This window comes from Carcharodon carcharias, chromosome 16 (assembly GCF_017639515.1).
Source record: "Carcharodon carcharias isolate sCarCar2 chromosome 16, sCarCar2.pri, whole genome shotgun sequence".
Classification (NCBI taxonomy): domain Eukaryota; kingdom Metazoa; phylum Chordata; class Chondrichthyes; order Lamniformes; family Lamnidae; genus Carcharodon; species Carcharodon carcharias.
In genome coordinates, this window is record NC_054482.1 from 1,118,586 (window position 1) to 1,134,143 (window position 15,558).

General features: G+C 42.3%; 1 protein-coding gene across 1 annotated transcript; it reads right to left on the reverse strand.

Moving 5' to 3' along the window:
• Positions 1–9,652: 9,652 nt before the first annotated feature.
• LOC121289208 (regulator of G-protein signaling 5-like) lies at positions 9,653–13,991 on the reverse strand. The gene is made up of 5 exons (XM_041208410.1): positions 13,862–13,991; positions 12,561–12,659; positions 12,375–12,436; positions 10,985–11,151; positions 9,653–10,836 (listed from the first exon to the last, which is right to left on the reverse strand). Exons 1-5 carry the CDS (start codon positions 13,903–13,905, stop codon positions 10,624–10,626), a joined length of 585 nt encoding a protein of 194 aa, XP_041064344.1. The 5' UTR covers positions 13,906–13,991; the 3' UTR covers positions 9,653–10,623.
• Between the last annotated feature and the right edge of the window lie 1,567 nt (positions 13,992–15,558).

Sequence of the window (15,558 nt, forward strand, 5' to 3'; positions counted from 1 at the left end):
GTAATATTACCCACATTTCTTTGGTCACTTAATAGTCCAAACTGAAAATACCCTGAGCCATAACTTCCTTGGAGTGGCAGTCAGAGTCGGATTGCCATCCCACTCTGAGTTACGTAGCCTGAAATGCAGCCACACCTTCCTCGACTGACCTTCCAGCTTGGGCTGGGTGAGAAAGGTGCAGCTGGGTCCCCAAGGCCTTCAGTCAAATGCAGCAGAGGACACAGGGCACAGGAAGACACACCTCCCCCCCCACTTTTTTTCTGGCACTAGCTCCTGTAAAGGTAGGTTTAAAGGTCCAAGCCGGGAGAAGGTAAGTGTGTAAGGTAAGTGGGTAGGATGGTGGGGGGTGGGGGGCATGTCAGGTTGGGGAGGGTGTTCTGTGGCTACAAGAGCAGGTCAGAGGTTAGGAATCCTGCAACGATTAATCCACCTCCTGACTCCCCAAAGCCTGTCCACCATCTAATATAAAAACAAACACTTCCCTTCCCTTCCTTGACCTCTGTCTCAATCTCTGGTGATAGACTGTCCACCAATATCCATTACAAGCCTACTGACTCCCACAGCTACCTCGACTACAGCTCCTCACACCCCACTTCCTGTAAGGACTCCAACCCATTCTCTCAGTTCCTTCGCCTCCGTCGCATCTGTTCCGATGATGCTACCTTCAAAAACAGTTCCTCTGACACGTCCTCCTTCTTCCTTAACCGAGGTTTTCCACCCACGGTCGTTGACAGGGCCCTCAACCGTGTCCGGCCCATCTCCCACGCATCTGCCCTCACGCCTTCTCCTCCCTCCCAGAAACACGATAGGGTCGCCCTTGTCCTCACTTATCACCCTACCAGCCTCCGCATTCAAAGGATCATCCTCCGCCATTTCTGCCAACTCCAGCATGATGCCACCACCAAAAACATCTTCCCTTCACCCCCCCGGCGGAATTCCGTAGGGATTGTTCCCTCCAGGACACCCTGGTCCACTCCTCCATCACCCCTTACTCCTCAACCCCCACCTATGGCACTCCCCATGCGAGCGCAAGATATGCAACATCTGCCCCTTCACTTCCTCTCTCCTCACTGTCCAAGGGCCCAAACACTCCTTTCAAGTGAAGCAGCATTTTACTTGCACTTCCTTCAACTTAGTCTACTGCATTCATTGCTCCCAATGTGCTTTCCTCTACATTGGAGAGACCAAACGCAGACTGGGTGACCATTTTGCAGAACACCTTCGGTCTGTGCGCAAGCATCACCCAGATCTTCCTGTCGCTTGCCATTTCAACACCCCACCCTGCTCTCTTGCCCACATGTCTGTCCTTGGCTTGCTGCATTGTTCCAGTGAAGCTCAATGCAAACTGGAGGAACAGCACCTCATCTTCCGACTAGGAACTTTACAGCCTTCCGGACTGAATACTGAATTCAACAATTTTAGATCTTAAGCTCCTTCTTCCATCCCCACCCCCTTTCCATTTCTTCCCCCTCCTTTTTGTTTTTTCCAATAATTTATATAGATTTTTCTTTTCCCACCTATTTCCATTATTTTTAAATGTATTCCACTGATCATTTATCTATACCTTTTATGCCCTTTTAGTCTTATTTCACCCCACCCCAATTAGAGCTATCTGTACCTTGCTTGTCCTGCTATCCACTCTTAATTAGCACATTCTTTTAGATAATATCACCACCTTCAACACCTCTTTGTTCTTTTGTCTGTGACATCTTTTGGTTATCTCCACCTATCACTGCTTGCTTGTCCCAACAACCACCCCCGCCCTCCACCTTCTCTCCCACCGCCCCCCCCCCCCCCCCCCCCCACCTTCACCCCTCTCCTATTTTTACTTAGTTCTGTTGAAGGGTCACGAGGACTTGAAACGTCAACTGTGCTCTTCTCCGCTGATGCTGCCAGACCTGCTGAGTTTTTCCAGGTATTTCTGTTCCTGTCCACCATCTACAAGGCACAAGTTAGGAGTGTGATGGAATACTCCCCACTTGCCTGGATGAGTGCAGCTCCCACAACACCCATCCAGGACAAAGTAGCCTGCATGACTAGCTTCCCATCCATAGACATTCACTCCCTCCACCACCGACAAACAGTAGCGGAAGCGTGTACCATCTACAAATGCACTGTAGGAGTTCCCCAGAGCTACTTAGACTGCACCTTCCAACCCATGGCCACTACCATCTAGAAGGACAAGGGCAGCAGATAGATGGGAACACCACCACCTGGAAGTTCCCCTCCAAGTCACTCACCATCCTGACTTGGAAATATATCGCCGTTCCTTCACTGTCACTGGGTCAAAATCCTGGAACTCTCTTCCTAACAGCACTGTGGTTGTACCTACACCATACGGACTGCAGCAGCTCAAGAAGGCAGCTCACCACCATCTTCTCAAGGGCAACTAGGGATGGGCAATAAATGCTGGCCCACATCCCATGAATGAATATTAAAAAAAAGTTGGGTAAAGGCTGAGGATTCTCAGTAAGCTGCAAAGTTTCTTGTAGTTGAATTGCCAGGAGATTGGCCCCCAGGTGAACTTGAAGGTGGAACAGGTTGGGGGGGGGACACCCCTTTTACCTTTTTCAAGGTATAGCTGTTTTATTTTGGCTCTGTTGTCTTGCAGCTGATTCAGTGGTTTTTCAGATGGTTTTCAGATGGTTTTTCAGATGGAATCTCTCAAGGGGTTTCTGTGATCAGAGTAGCTTCTGCTGTAACTTTTAAAACAGGTGCAAACATGGCTGCCCTAAGCATGTGATCAACACATGTCCAAAGACCTTCCCAAATAAGGTAGTGGGTTGTGCCGATACACATCTTATGTTGTGGTCTTTCACACTTTGAGTGTTTTGCGTTGAGGGACCATCACATTACAATGAAAGCTCAATGAGACTCATTTCATTTTGCCCAACAGCCATTGAGTTTCAACGTCTCTGTGACTCATGGTGAGACAGGAAGATGAACCGACTGGTATCATAGTCCTGCTTGTTTACAGTTCATCCTGAACAAAAGGACTTGTGAGGTTCACAAGTGGCTGGAATTTTTCACATTTGAATGAGTTATTTGCTTGAGTTCTGGTCTTGTCTGGAGCCAATATTGCCAAAGCCCATGATGTGAGGTCAGCCATCTTAAAAACTGTTGTGTCCATTTTAAAAAATACAACTTTAAAATTGGTAATATCTTCATGCTGGCCTGGCAATCATCATAACTTCTAAATCGCTTTCGTCATCGCCTGTCACTTAAATTGTGTAAATAAAATAGTGTATCTTCCAATACAAGCATTCAATTTGTCTTGAATACAATGGTTCATTTGTAAGTGATTGATGTGTTGAGATGAACAAAACAGAGCCTATACATTTTTCAAAAAAGCACCAAATGTTTTTAATATTTGTTATTGGGATGTGGTAGAACTGACAAGGCCCTATTTATTGCCTATATATAGTTGCTCTAAGGAGGTGGTCATGAACTATGGTGATCGTGCTCCTACAGTTTCATTAGGAAGAATTTTGACACAGCAGTGAAGAAGGAAAAGTAGCTGGTGTCCACGTCAGGATGGTGTGTAGCTGGGCTAGTGGGTGGGCACTTGGAAGTGGTTATGTTCTCATGCCGCTCATGTCCTTCTAAATGGTAAAGGTCATTGTTTCATCACATAATTGAGATCGGGACAGAGGTTTTGGAGATTGTCTATTCTCTGAAAATATACTGTCCAATTCTGTAGTTACAGCAAATATTTACACTTTGCACCTCTACATGGAGTTGAATTTCCTCCTCCTTCCAGTTCTCACTTATTTCTCAGTCATATCATCTGACATCATGTATGCTTCTGACGTGAACCCTTTACTCTACAGTCATGGTGCTAAGAGGTATTATTGAAATAAGCTCGGCATGATGCTGTTGTGCATCCTGTAGATTGTGGGTATTATACTCATTCTATGCTGCTGGTGGAAGGAGTAAATATTCAGATTAATGGTGGTGTCTAGCTTTTTGACTGTTGCAGCTGCACCCATCCAGGTAAGGAAAGGCCACCTTCCTGAGTTAAGTCCTGTAGTTGGTGAAGAGACATTGTGGGATGTGATGGTTAACTCTTCATTGCAGAGTATCAAGCCTCTGCACAATCCTGATTTGGCCATTTAGGTTTCTGGTGACCCCCCAGTACACTAATGGTAGAAGGTTTGACAATAGTGATGCTGTTAAAGGTTTGGAGTAGATGCCTGGGCCCTTCCTTGTTGGATGTGGTGATTATCTGGCACTTGTATGGCATCAGTGTTGCCTGTCACTTGACAGGCCAAGTCTAGATGATTTCTGTGTCCTGGTGTAGGCTGTCCTGGGAGTAGGCCATTTATGCTACTTCTCTCATATATCAGCCGATCTTCCAACAAAGTTATTGTGAGAGATTGGTAGAATCCTGCAGAAATTCCATGCTGTTACCTGGAGTGATAAATAAAGATTTGAAATTTTGGAGTCACTTGGCATAGTTTTATTTTAACTTAACAAATATAAATAATACAAGCAAAGCGATACATCTACATACTTAAGTAGAAGACGTGTTGCGGGTCAGGAACTCACTTAGTTGAGTCCTTCTAAGAGTCTATTTAGGCAAGGGTTTCATAACACATTTACACCTTTTCTTGAAGTGGACCTACTTGTACAGTTTGTTTGCTGGATTGTCAGTCATCATGCCTCAGGTGATGTTGCATGCTTGGTTTTGGCATCAAGCAGTGTGACAGGAGGTGGCCCATTGCTTCTCAATACTATTCCTCTAGTTTGCTGGATCATTCTACACTTATTGGGCTGAATTGATGTGCCCTCATCCTTCAGGTGCAGTTCCGGAAATGGTCACCGTATGCAGTGGCGCTGTTGAGGTTGGTCTTGGGCCTCTGGAGCAGCAGCTCTTAATAAGCTAGCAGCAGCCCTGGTGGCAGCTGGTTAATTGGCTGGCGTGTGCAAAATACAGCCCAGGTGCTGTTCCCCACCAAAAGGAGAGAATGGCCTCCCACTTTTGGTCCCAGTGGTAGAATCCTCTGTCTCCTCTGCAAAATTCTGGCCATTATCTATGCTGTACTTTGCACTAACTTTCCCTGTTGTATTTTATCTTCATCTCTCTGATTCAACTCCTCCATACCATTCTGCAGGCAACACTTTTCCTTCACAATAGTTGTTAACTATGGAATCATGCATTCTATTTATGCTAAGCTATTTAGCCTGATTTTTTATACTATCCCACACATGTGTACTAATCCACTTGGCCACACATTTAATTGGTCAGCCGTGTGATTGGGGGATTTGTCACAGAAATACAACATTGTCACATTTTACCTTTTTAATGCTTTAGATAATTCTGGTTGTTACTGTAAGATCTTTCCTCTCTAATCCTGGAGACACATCCTGGGCTTTCATTTCTCAGCTGTTGAGAATCCCATTCCCAAGAATATCCCTTCAAACTAAGCAATTTTCATTTGTGAACTTTGGATTGTGAGTATCAGCAAATTATTCCATCAAGAGACATCCCCACCATATCCACTTCTGCTTTTACCCATGCATATGTTTTTCCAGCAGGGGTCACTAGATAACCATCATGACTGGAACAACGATCGAGTTTTATGTGGCCGCTCCCTTGTGCAGGACCCAATTGCAGTTCCCCAGCTGAGAATTTAATCCGTACAGTATCCAATCTGGGAGTTTACTGATCTGGGTGACTCGATGCTCCTCTGACAGGGAGAATGCAATTTTTAAAATAATTACTTCATTTCAAAGTATCCATTTCACAACAGTTCAATGAAGTTGTATGATAAGCAAGAACAAACTTGTATTTACCTCAAGATAAAGTGCATCACATTCAATGTAGCACAGTTGTACTGTAGGGAAGTGCATCAGCCAACTTGTGCAGAGCAAAACCCACAAAGAGCGATGTGATAATAAACAGATAATCTATTTTTGGTTGATAGAGAAATATTGACCAGGGTATCGGGGGAAACTCTGCGGCTCATCAGAAATGCCACATGATCTTCTACCTCCACCTGAGAGGTCAGACAGGGCTCCGGTTTAACACCCTCGATGAAAGATGGCATCAACAACAATACAGCACTCCCTCAGTACTCGGTGTCAGCCTAGATTCTGTGCTTAAGGGCAGGATTTTCCAGCCCTAGCGGCCGCCGGGATCTCCCAGTCTTGCCGAAAGCCGATGGGCTTTTGGCTGGGCCACTGAATCTCCTGCAGTGGGTCCCACCATGACGGGGTTGGAAAATCCCACCCAAAGTCTCTGCAGTGAGCTTTAGGCCCACAGTTTTCCAACTCAGGAAGTGAGAGTGTTACCCTGAGCCATGCTCGATGCCTTTATCCAATTTTTGGCCAATTATCTATAAAATATGTCATCTGTCACTAAAGATAGATTGTTAAAAATACTATGGTTGAGGGTGGAGAGAAGGAAGGGGATGAGAAGTAGAGCAGGGAAGAGGAGAGGTTTGGAGGATGAAAATTAGTTTCCATTGGTGCTGTTCTTCTGTTCTGGTAGAGAGTTCCTGGCTGCAAGTTCCAGGTTGATGAACTGGTGTAAGAACAGGGTCCATAAAACTGCTCACCTGGCAATGGAATTCTGCTCCTTGGGGATGAAGAGAGTATACTCATTATCGAGGTGGAGGGTCGGTATAAAATACTGTCTATTTGTGGAGAGTTGATGGCCAATGGGGGTCAACAAGTGAGGGTCATTTGAAGGATGAAGTAAGGCATTTGAAGGATCTCAGTATTTCTCAATGTTGGGCAGGAAAGGCAAAGTCCAGCACATTGCTCAGTGGAGGTGAGCTGTGATTGCATATGATGCTGGATGAAAGGACAAGAGCTATATGCTACTAGAGTTCACCAAGAGGAGCAACTCTGCCCATCACCTCAGGATTTGAAATCAGACAATTGAACTGCAAAGAGACTGAGGGGAACTGCAAAGTGTGTTAGCAGGTGGGCAGGCCAGTGATGAGAGCTTTGCACAAAGTGTATTCAGGATGAATAACTGATGAAGGTTGGAGATCGGGAGGTCTGTGGTGGGCAGGCGTGTCAATGGGATGGGCCAAGAATACAAGGGGAGGAGAGGGTTTGCTGGTGAAGCATTCTTTTGGCCCACACTGTAGACATCTCTTTTGTGAATGCTCTCTGTTAACTTTGTATTAATTGCTCTATTTTCAAGATATTATGATTTACATACATCTGCAAAGTTAGAAATTAATATAAATCCACTTTTGAGTTATGTGTGGAAAGCCTGTTTTAGTAAAAACATTTCTCAGAGTTCTACATGAATGCAAACAGAAGTGAACCAGCATCCATAAATAATTTTGCACTGAACCTCCCAAAGCTCTTTTAACTGACTTTTGAAAGTGTAGCCGTTGTTATTTTCTTAGGCAAGTGTGGAAGTCAATTTGTACATAGCAAGCTCCCATGAATAACACTGAGATAGATTACCAGCTAAATCTGATTTGATGGTGTTGATTGAGGGATAAATGTTGTTCAGGACCCTGGGAGAACTCAAAAACAAAAACAGAATTACCTGGAAAAACTCAGCAGGTCTGGCAGCATCGGCGGAAAAGAAAAGAGTTGACGTTTCGAGTCCTCATGACCCGAATGAGGACTCGAAACGTCAACTCTTTTCTTCTCCGCCGATGCTGCCAGACCTGCTGAGTTTTTCCAGGTAATTCTGTTTTTGTTTTGGATTTCCAGCATCCGCAGTTTTTTTGTTTTTATCCCTGGGAGAACTCCTCTGCTCTTCTTCAAATAGTGCCAATTGGGATACTTAACATTCTCTTGAGATGACAAGCAGAGCATTGTTTTAAAGTCTGACCTGATAGACAGCACTTCTGTCTGTGCGGTATTCTGTCAGTGCCGCGCTGGAGTGTCAGCCTAGATTATGTCAACCTAGATTATGCGCTCAAGTTGAAGAATGGTCATTCTCGGCCTCCTCAAAACATCGTCAGCATCACGGATGCCAGTCTTCAGCCAATCCGGTCAACTCTATGTGAATCAGGAAAAGGCTGTGTGTGCTAGGCACAGCAAAAGGTATGGGCCCTGACAACATCCCGACTGTAGTGCTGAAGACCTAGTGGTCCAGAACTAGTCACACCTTTAGCCAAGCGGTTCCAATACAGCTACAACACTGGGGCATCTACCCAAAGAAGTGGAAAATTGGCCACAAAATTGTCACTAAAAGCAGGATAAATCCAAGGCAACCAATTACCAGTCCATCAGTCTACCCCCTGTCATCAGCATGTTGATGGAAGATGTCACCAGCATGCTATCAAGAAGCACTTCCTCACCAATAGCCTGCACCAATGCTCAGTATGGGTTCCACCAGTGCCACTCAGCTTCATTACAGCCTTGGTCCAAACATGGGTGAGGTGAGAGTGACTGGCCTTGACATCAAGACAGCATTTGACCGAATGTGACATCAAGGAGCCCTAGCAAAAGTGGAGTCAATGGGAATCGAGGGGAAACTCTCCACTGGCTAGAATCATACTTGACGCAAAGGAAAATGGCTGTGGTTGTTGAAATTCAATCATCTCAGCTCCACGACATCACTGCAGGAGTTCCTCCGGGTAGTGTCCCAGGTCCAACCATCTTCAGCTGCTTCGTCAATGATCTCCATAAAGTCAGAAGTAGTGATGTTACCTGATGATTTCACATTGTTCAGTTCCATTCGCAAGACCTAGACAACATTCAGGCTTAGGCTGATAAGCGACAAATAACATTCACATCACAAAAGTGCCAGGCAATGACCATCCATAACAAAAGAGAATCTAACTATCTCTCCTTGACATTCAATAGCATTACCATTGCTGAATCCCCCACTATCAACATCCTGGGGGTTACCATTGATCAGAGACTGGACTAGACTAGCCATATAAATACTGTGGCTACAAGAGCAGGTCAGAGGCTAGGAATCCTGTGATGAGTAACTCACCTTCTGACTCTCCAAAGCCTGTCCACCATCTGCAAGGTACAGGTCAGGAATGTGATGGGATACTCCCCACTTACCTGGATGAGTGCAGCTCCCACAACACCAAGAGGCTTGATACCATCCAGGACAAAGCAGTCCGCTTGATTGGTACCATATCCACAAACATTCACTCCCTCCACCAACAACGCACAGTAGCAACAGTGTGTACCATCTACAAGATACACTGCAGGAATTCACCAAGTTTCCTTCAAGAGCATCTTCCAAACCTGTGACCTCTGCTACTTAGAAGGACTGGGAGCACCACCAGCTGCAAGTTCCCCTCCAAGTCACACACTATCCTGACCTGGAACTATATTGTCAATCCTTTCCTTTTGCTGGGTCAAAATCCTGCATTCCTTTCCTATCAGCACTGTGGGTCTACCTACACCACATGGACTGTAGTGATTCAAGAAGGCAGCTCACCACCGCCTTCTCAAGGGCAATTAGGGATGGGCAACAATTGCCTGTCTTGTCAACGATGCCCTCATTTTATGAATGAGTTTTTTAAAAAAATGTCACAGAGTGGTGCCTGAACCCACAACCTTCTCACTCAGGGGAATGCTACTAACTGTGCCAAGGCTGACTGTTTTACTTTTAGTACTTGGTACTGTGTATGTTTCATGGATACCACTCTCTTTTCCCTCTCCCAACACCTATCCAACCCTTGCCCTCACCAAAAAAAAACACATGGCATTATGTAGTACAACATTCTTTATTTCCACTTGGAGGAACTTAACCATAGAAACATAAATAATTCATGTACAAACTAGTGGTAGACAGTAAATTAACAACAGGACTTTAACACAATGTGGCTGTAAGTATCTTGCCCCACCTTGGAGTCTGAAACTGTCCTAGAACTGACCAGTGACCAGCTGCAAAATGCCACTGCAAATTTCCAGCAATGTGAATGTTGTAAGAGAGCATGTTTGTTTACAGTCGAGAACTCAATAACATTCACTGCATTCGAAATCACCTTCAAAAGCTTTGTTAACCATGTTACTAGTCTAGGCCATCTATTACCATGTTTCTGATTTAATGCCTTGCTTTATTATTCATTTACAATTTGGCTTTTGTAAAAGGGCTTTCAAATAATTTTAAAATTTTTATTCGGTTAATGTAAACTTCTTTTGTATGGCAACATAAGCCTGACGGTGTGTTAATTGCACATAGAGAACCCCGTACGTTCCTGAGTGGAGGTGCACACTGCTCTAGTCTCAGAATGTTTCAACTCCAAGCAAGTTTGCCACTATTACAGTTAATTACAATTTTTTTAAAAACAGCATCAATATGAATTCTTCCCCATGCAGAGACTTTCCAAATTGTATTTCCTACAGTGTGTAACCAATATCATAGAATAATTTATAGCGATGTACAATAAATAATTTATACAATAAACATAAGACACTTGTGTAAGAATATGATGCAATTTCCCATTGTTTCTCACTGCTGTGTGCACCTTCATTTCCTTATTCAGCACATTCTTCACTATCACAGACACATCTCTTTCTGTCCGGCTCTTCGAAAGACTTTTGCCTCCAAACCATGCCATTTGACAATGTCCCTTGTCACTAATTTCAAACTGTGCTCCCGCTCATGCCTTCCACTCATGGACTCCGCTTCCATTAGTTGCTCTGTTAAGATCTCCTCAAGAGGCTCTCTTTCCAGGTTCACGTCTGGGACTGCCTGTTGATGTCTGACTGGCTGGTGATTCTTTCTGTTTGTTTAATCAGGTTTAGGTACAGTTCTGATCTCAGGAATCTGGCGTAGGAATCTTTCTCCATCAGGTTGTAAATCTTTTTCTGGGCCACATCAAAGCTGGAACAATTGGGTTTCAGAAGGTGGCTCTTAGTGAAGTCTTTAGTTTCATAATCAATATTAACCTATTTAGAAGTTAGAAGAAGAAAATAAATCCACAATTGTTCCTTTTTAATCTTAAAATTGTTCTTGCTGAAGCACTAGTTTAGTTTTACAAGAGCTGTTAAAGTAACACATTGCATATGGTCCACAATTACAAATGAAGGGACTGACCTCTTTAGGAGCATCTGTTTCTATGAATTCCAAATAAATCTTCTTTGCTTTGGAGGCCCGTTTTGTAGGTGACTTTGTTTTCTTGTAGTCTTCACAGGCCAGCCAGAATTCGATGTTCTCCTCGCTGTACTCTGAACGGAGGAATGCTCTGAAGGCTGCCAGACCATCTGCCAAAAGAAGGGGATAGAACTGTGAGTGCTGAAAAGCTTTTAGTGGCTCTGTTTAACTTAAAGGTGAAACAAATACGTTCCACTTTTTCAATCTTGCAAAATTTCATGATAAATTAGGCATTGGTTTTATTTTTAATCTTAATATTGGAAAAGAGATTTTGAAGTGTGATAATGATCTGAAGGGGGTTTCTGATGATGGATTGATGGTGAGCAGGGTGTTCAGAGATGTTGTTGAATCATTATTGCTAGTATCCCCCTTATACATTGCTCTTCTCTGGTGAGGCATGTTCAAAGTCCCAAACCTCCATCAAGAACTTTACCAGCAAGTATGAATGAAAATTATATGCTTCTAATATCCATTTGGGCTTAGCTAGACTGGGGAAGATCATGGGAAAGGGTTGTCTGGGAGTTGTCAACAGGCTGAGACGTTAGTCTGCTCGTAGTTTCTCACCATGATCCCTAAGCTGGTCAGTCAGTGGCAGCTCCGACCTTGGAACTTTCTAGAAGCAAAAAGCTGCGACCAGCACATCTGTGGGCATTTAATCCCATCACACTCCTATCACCCAGAGTTTGTAATTGGATTCAGTTTGTTAGGTTGGTTTAGATGCTACCTGTTCACTTCCCATATTTTAACCATCTTTATCGGACAATGACTTAATGCAGTCAAAAGCTATAAGCCTTGTACCAGGTTCTTTGGAACTTGCAGGGGGCTTTTCTATTCCCATAGGATCACTGCTTTTGGAATAGGTTGCCAACTTGTTCCGTGGGTACAGATTCAAACAGGGAATGGACCAGCTCCCAGGAGGAGGTTAATGTTGCTGCACACAGGTGGATTGTTTGACAGTCTACCTTGTGGTCATTGTAACTCCTGTAACTCGCTTTTGACCACCTTTGCATGTCGGAGGACAATTTCCCACATTTAATTTTTGCACCGAACTTTGGCCCAAACCTCAGTTTTTCATTTTTTTTTAATGGGTGAATTATTTTGCAAGTTTGAAGCCTGTGCTCAAACACTTGAAAACATTTGGCTTAAAATCATTAAATAAATCTGCATAAGCTCTGTAATTTATTTTTAAAAACCCTCTTGATATCACGCTTTAATGGAATCATTGTAGCAGAATTTCTAGAACTATCTTGTCAAATGATGTCAATTTAACACAATAACTTAATGAAAAGCCCTTACAGAGCCCTTTTTATGGCAGCACAAAAAACAGACTTACATTTATGAGCAAGCATCTTGTCCAGGGATTGTCTCCATTTCTTCGCTTCCTCTGAGGAGGGCCTGGTTGGAGAAAAAAAAAAGTACAATGGTTTTCTTTAGTATTGTGTATTTGACAAAATAGAAGTGAAGTGTATTTGGAGGTTGGTTACTCTGCTCCTAGTTCCGTGACTGGCAGCATACTCACCTGGACTTTACTTTCTCTATCTTGTTTGCTTGAACAGAACTATACGATTTCTCTGACATCTGCAGAAAAACTCCCAACCGGGACTTAATCCCCTTCGCCCTGAAAATAGAAAATATTCTTAGTCACAAAAAGGAAAAGTACAGTTTTTGATGTTGCTAGGGCAATTATGAATTTACGTCATTTTTTAATTTAAGCATTGTGCCATTGTATTAATTCCTTATTGCTAATTTTACTATGTAGAGGGTGGAATTTCCTTCCTACTCTCTATATAGTTTGCTATTTGAAGACATCTGTTTCCCTTTCTGTATTCCCCAGTTATATACTTTATGGATTTACTGAGGTGATGTCATTCGTGCCTCAGTTTAAATCCATTTCTTCCTTGAACTTGGTGCCAGCTCATTTGTTCTGCTGATGGGCTGCAGTACACCCTGTCTATACCACAGCAGCATCAAGTTGCAAAGTACAATAATCCTGTTGCCGCTGCCAAGAGGAACTAAGACAACTCAAAACTTAAGAGTAGTCATGATTTTTAAAGCTGTTCATGCCTGGATATTAATTTTAATTAAAATAAAGGAGACACAAACTATAGGAAGCGTACAGCACCTCTGTCCATAAGAAAGCAAGAAAGGATCATATTTTGGGTTCTGGCGAAGGGGTGCTATCCAAAATATTAACCTGTTTTTTTCTTTTAGAGGCTGTTTTCAGCTTGATCTGTTTTCATTTTGGGTTTCAAGTGTTTGCAGGCATCGTTGACTATTTATGAATTTGAAAAGAAGGAACTTGGGACAAAGCTCAACCCCTTTTTACAATTACATGGAGAGACCTCTTGCTAGCTCCGCTAACTTACAGCCTGGACAGCAAACGTAGGTTTGAGTCCCGCTAAAAATTTGTTTGGTGTGGTCTTTCAACATTTTATGGATCTCAAGCCCTCGATGGATGAAAATAGATTGACAATTAAAATCAATTTCAGTTGCCACCAAGATAATTAAAAGAGCATTTTCCGGAGTTATCCCAATGCACAGAACATATTTTGCTTTATTTTAAGCTATTGTGAAGTTTTAATCACATTCTCTAGTATAATTGGCTCTGCTGTAGGTCTTTATATCACAGCTTTGTGAAAAGAACTCTGATCTACAACTTATGGTCCACCTCAACTTACATAAGTAACTAATACAGCAAAATATAAAACCTGAGGTATTCAAGTTTTAACTACTAAATGCATTATTCTTTCTGAAGTCAAAGAAAGCAGTTACTTCAGTAGTCTTCCACTATTCAAAGACATTCTTCATATTGTAACATACCTTTCTAAGCAGCAGCTTGGTAGTGATGATAGTCCTCGGCACATTTTTATTATTAATGGGAGCTGTTAAATCTCCTTCACAAAATTTTCTTCTGGGTATAGTAGTAGTCTTACATGCACAGACTGAATGCTTCAGCTGGGCTCAGTGTCTTATATACAAAAGCTGGTTGGAGTGCAGCCAGTTGTTTAACCAATAAAGGGACTGCAGGAAACTGACAAGGTTAAACTACCAACAGCTCAGGAGTTGGATGATGACGTTTTTTGTGCGTGGAATTTCCCAGCCTGATAATATGATCATTTATTAAACATCAAATTATTCATTCCTCGTATGTGTGGATCATTAACTCTAGAGCCTATTTAAATACAATTGGTTCCTGATGCTGCAAGAATATAAATATTGAAAGAGGAGGAATTGCATTTTTTTTACTTCCTCTTTACTGCTACTAACTTTGCCTCCCATAGAATCATCCATCCACTGAATTAACATGAGGGAAGTATATTGACGGATAATGGAACTTATTAAACTTGCACTAGATGCAGCCCAGAAATTTCCTGATCTGGGAGTGCAGTATTATCAAAGCAGCATTGGGAAGAGGTTGGAATTGTTCAACAACTTCTTGCTCTGTCAGTGGATCCCCTCGTAAAGTGTCTCGAGATGTTTTGTAATGTGAGAGGTGATATATAAGTGCTCGTTGTATGCATTTTGTTTTTTTTAACCTTTGATTATATCTTTTCACAACATCTGGTGAGAAAAAATTATACATTTGTGTTTTCCTATATGAAGGAAGGTTGAAAACTATGTTGGAAAAGTGATATTTTGTACACAGAATGAGAAGGGAAAAACTGTTGATTCCAGGTAAGATGCTATACTGATTTATACCAATGTCCTTTTTGGGCCACTGCCTTCACTGAAAGGGGCTTATGCAAACATTCACAAGGACACTACATGAAACAAGTCTGATCTGGTTAAAGTATACAATTTCAACAAATTGAAGTTCATTATCTGCAACATATTGGAACGTGGTCGATTACTATTAAATTTGTCTATTGTTGTTCAGAGGCTGCAGTGTCTTAAGTGTTCTATGTTGTTAACTTTCTGCCCAATTATAGCATTCATGATTAGAAATGGAGAAATTGTTCATTTTTGCATATGTTATACGATGAAAAATGGCAGATTTTGAACATCTAGAAAAAAACAGACAAAAGTAAATCGGTAACAACCATGCCAGAGTCAACATCCTTTTCCTTATGTAACTATGAAATAGGGGAAAGGAGACAGTATTATTTAGGGGACTGTCCTTGTGTGCTAACGCCAGTCTCTCTTTCACCTAAAATATTATGAATCATTATGGTAAAAATGATTGCAACATCATTTATTGTCAACTCGCAAGGTAATAAAAATGATTTCATTGCCTTCTTCATCTCTCCTTCATTTACTGATTGCTTTGCTTCCGAGCTGCATGTTATTTACAAAAAGGAAACTAAGCCAAATGAAACACTGCTGCTGGCAAATATTGTTAAATTGTCATTAAAATTTCCATATAACACTCCACTCTCAGGAAATAAACACTCAAGAATACACCAAAGATCTGCCAACAAAGCCAAACTTCTAGTTATTTTTGAAATGCATTTGTTACTTTCCATATTAGACTATGAGTAGAATTGAGAAGCAGGGAGGCTGCGCCAGACTTATATAGA

Excerpts from the sequence above, each read along its gene's own strand:
- LOC121289208 (XM_041208410.1), bottom strand. The coding sequence starts at position 13,905 with ATGTGCCGAGGACTATCATCACTACCAAGCTGCTGCTTAGAAAG. Across the intron at positions 12,437-12,560 it reads ATAGAGAAAGTAAAGTCCAG|GCCCTCCTCAGAGGAAGCGA; the intron begins GTGAGTATGCTG and ends TTCTCCAACCAG. Across the intron at positions 11,152-12,374 it reads CAAGATGCTTGCTCATAAAT|ATGGTCTGGCAGCCTTCAGA; the intron begins GTAAGTCTGTTT and ends TTCTTTTGGCAG.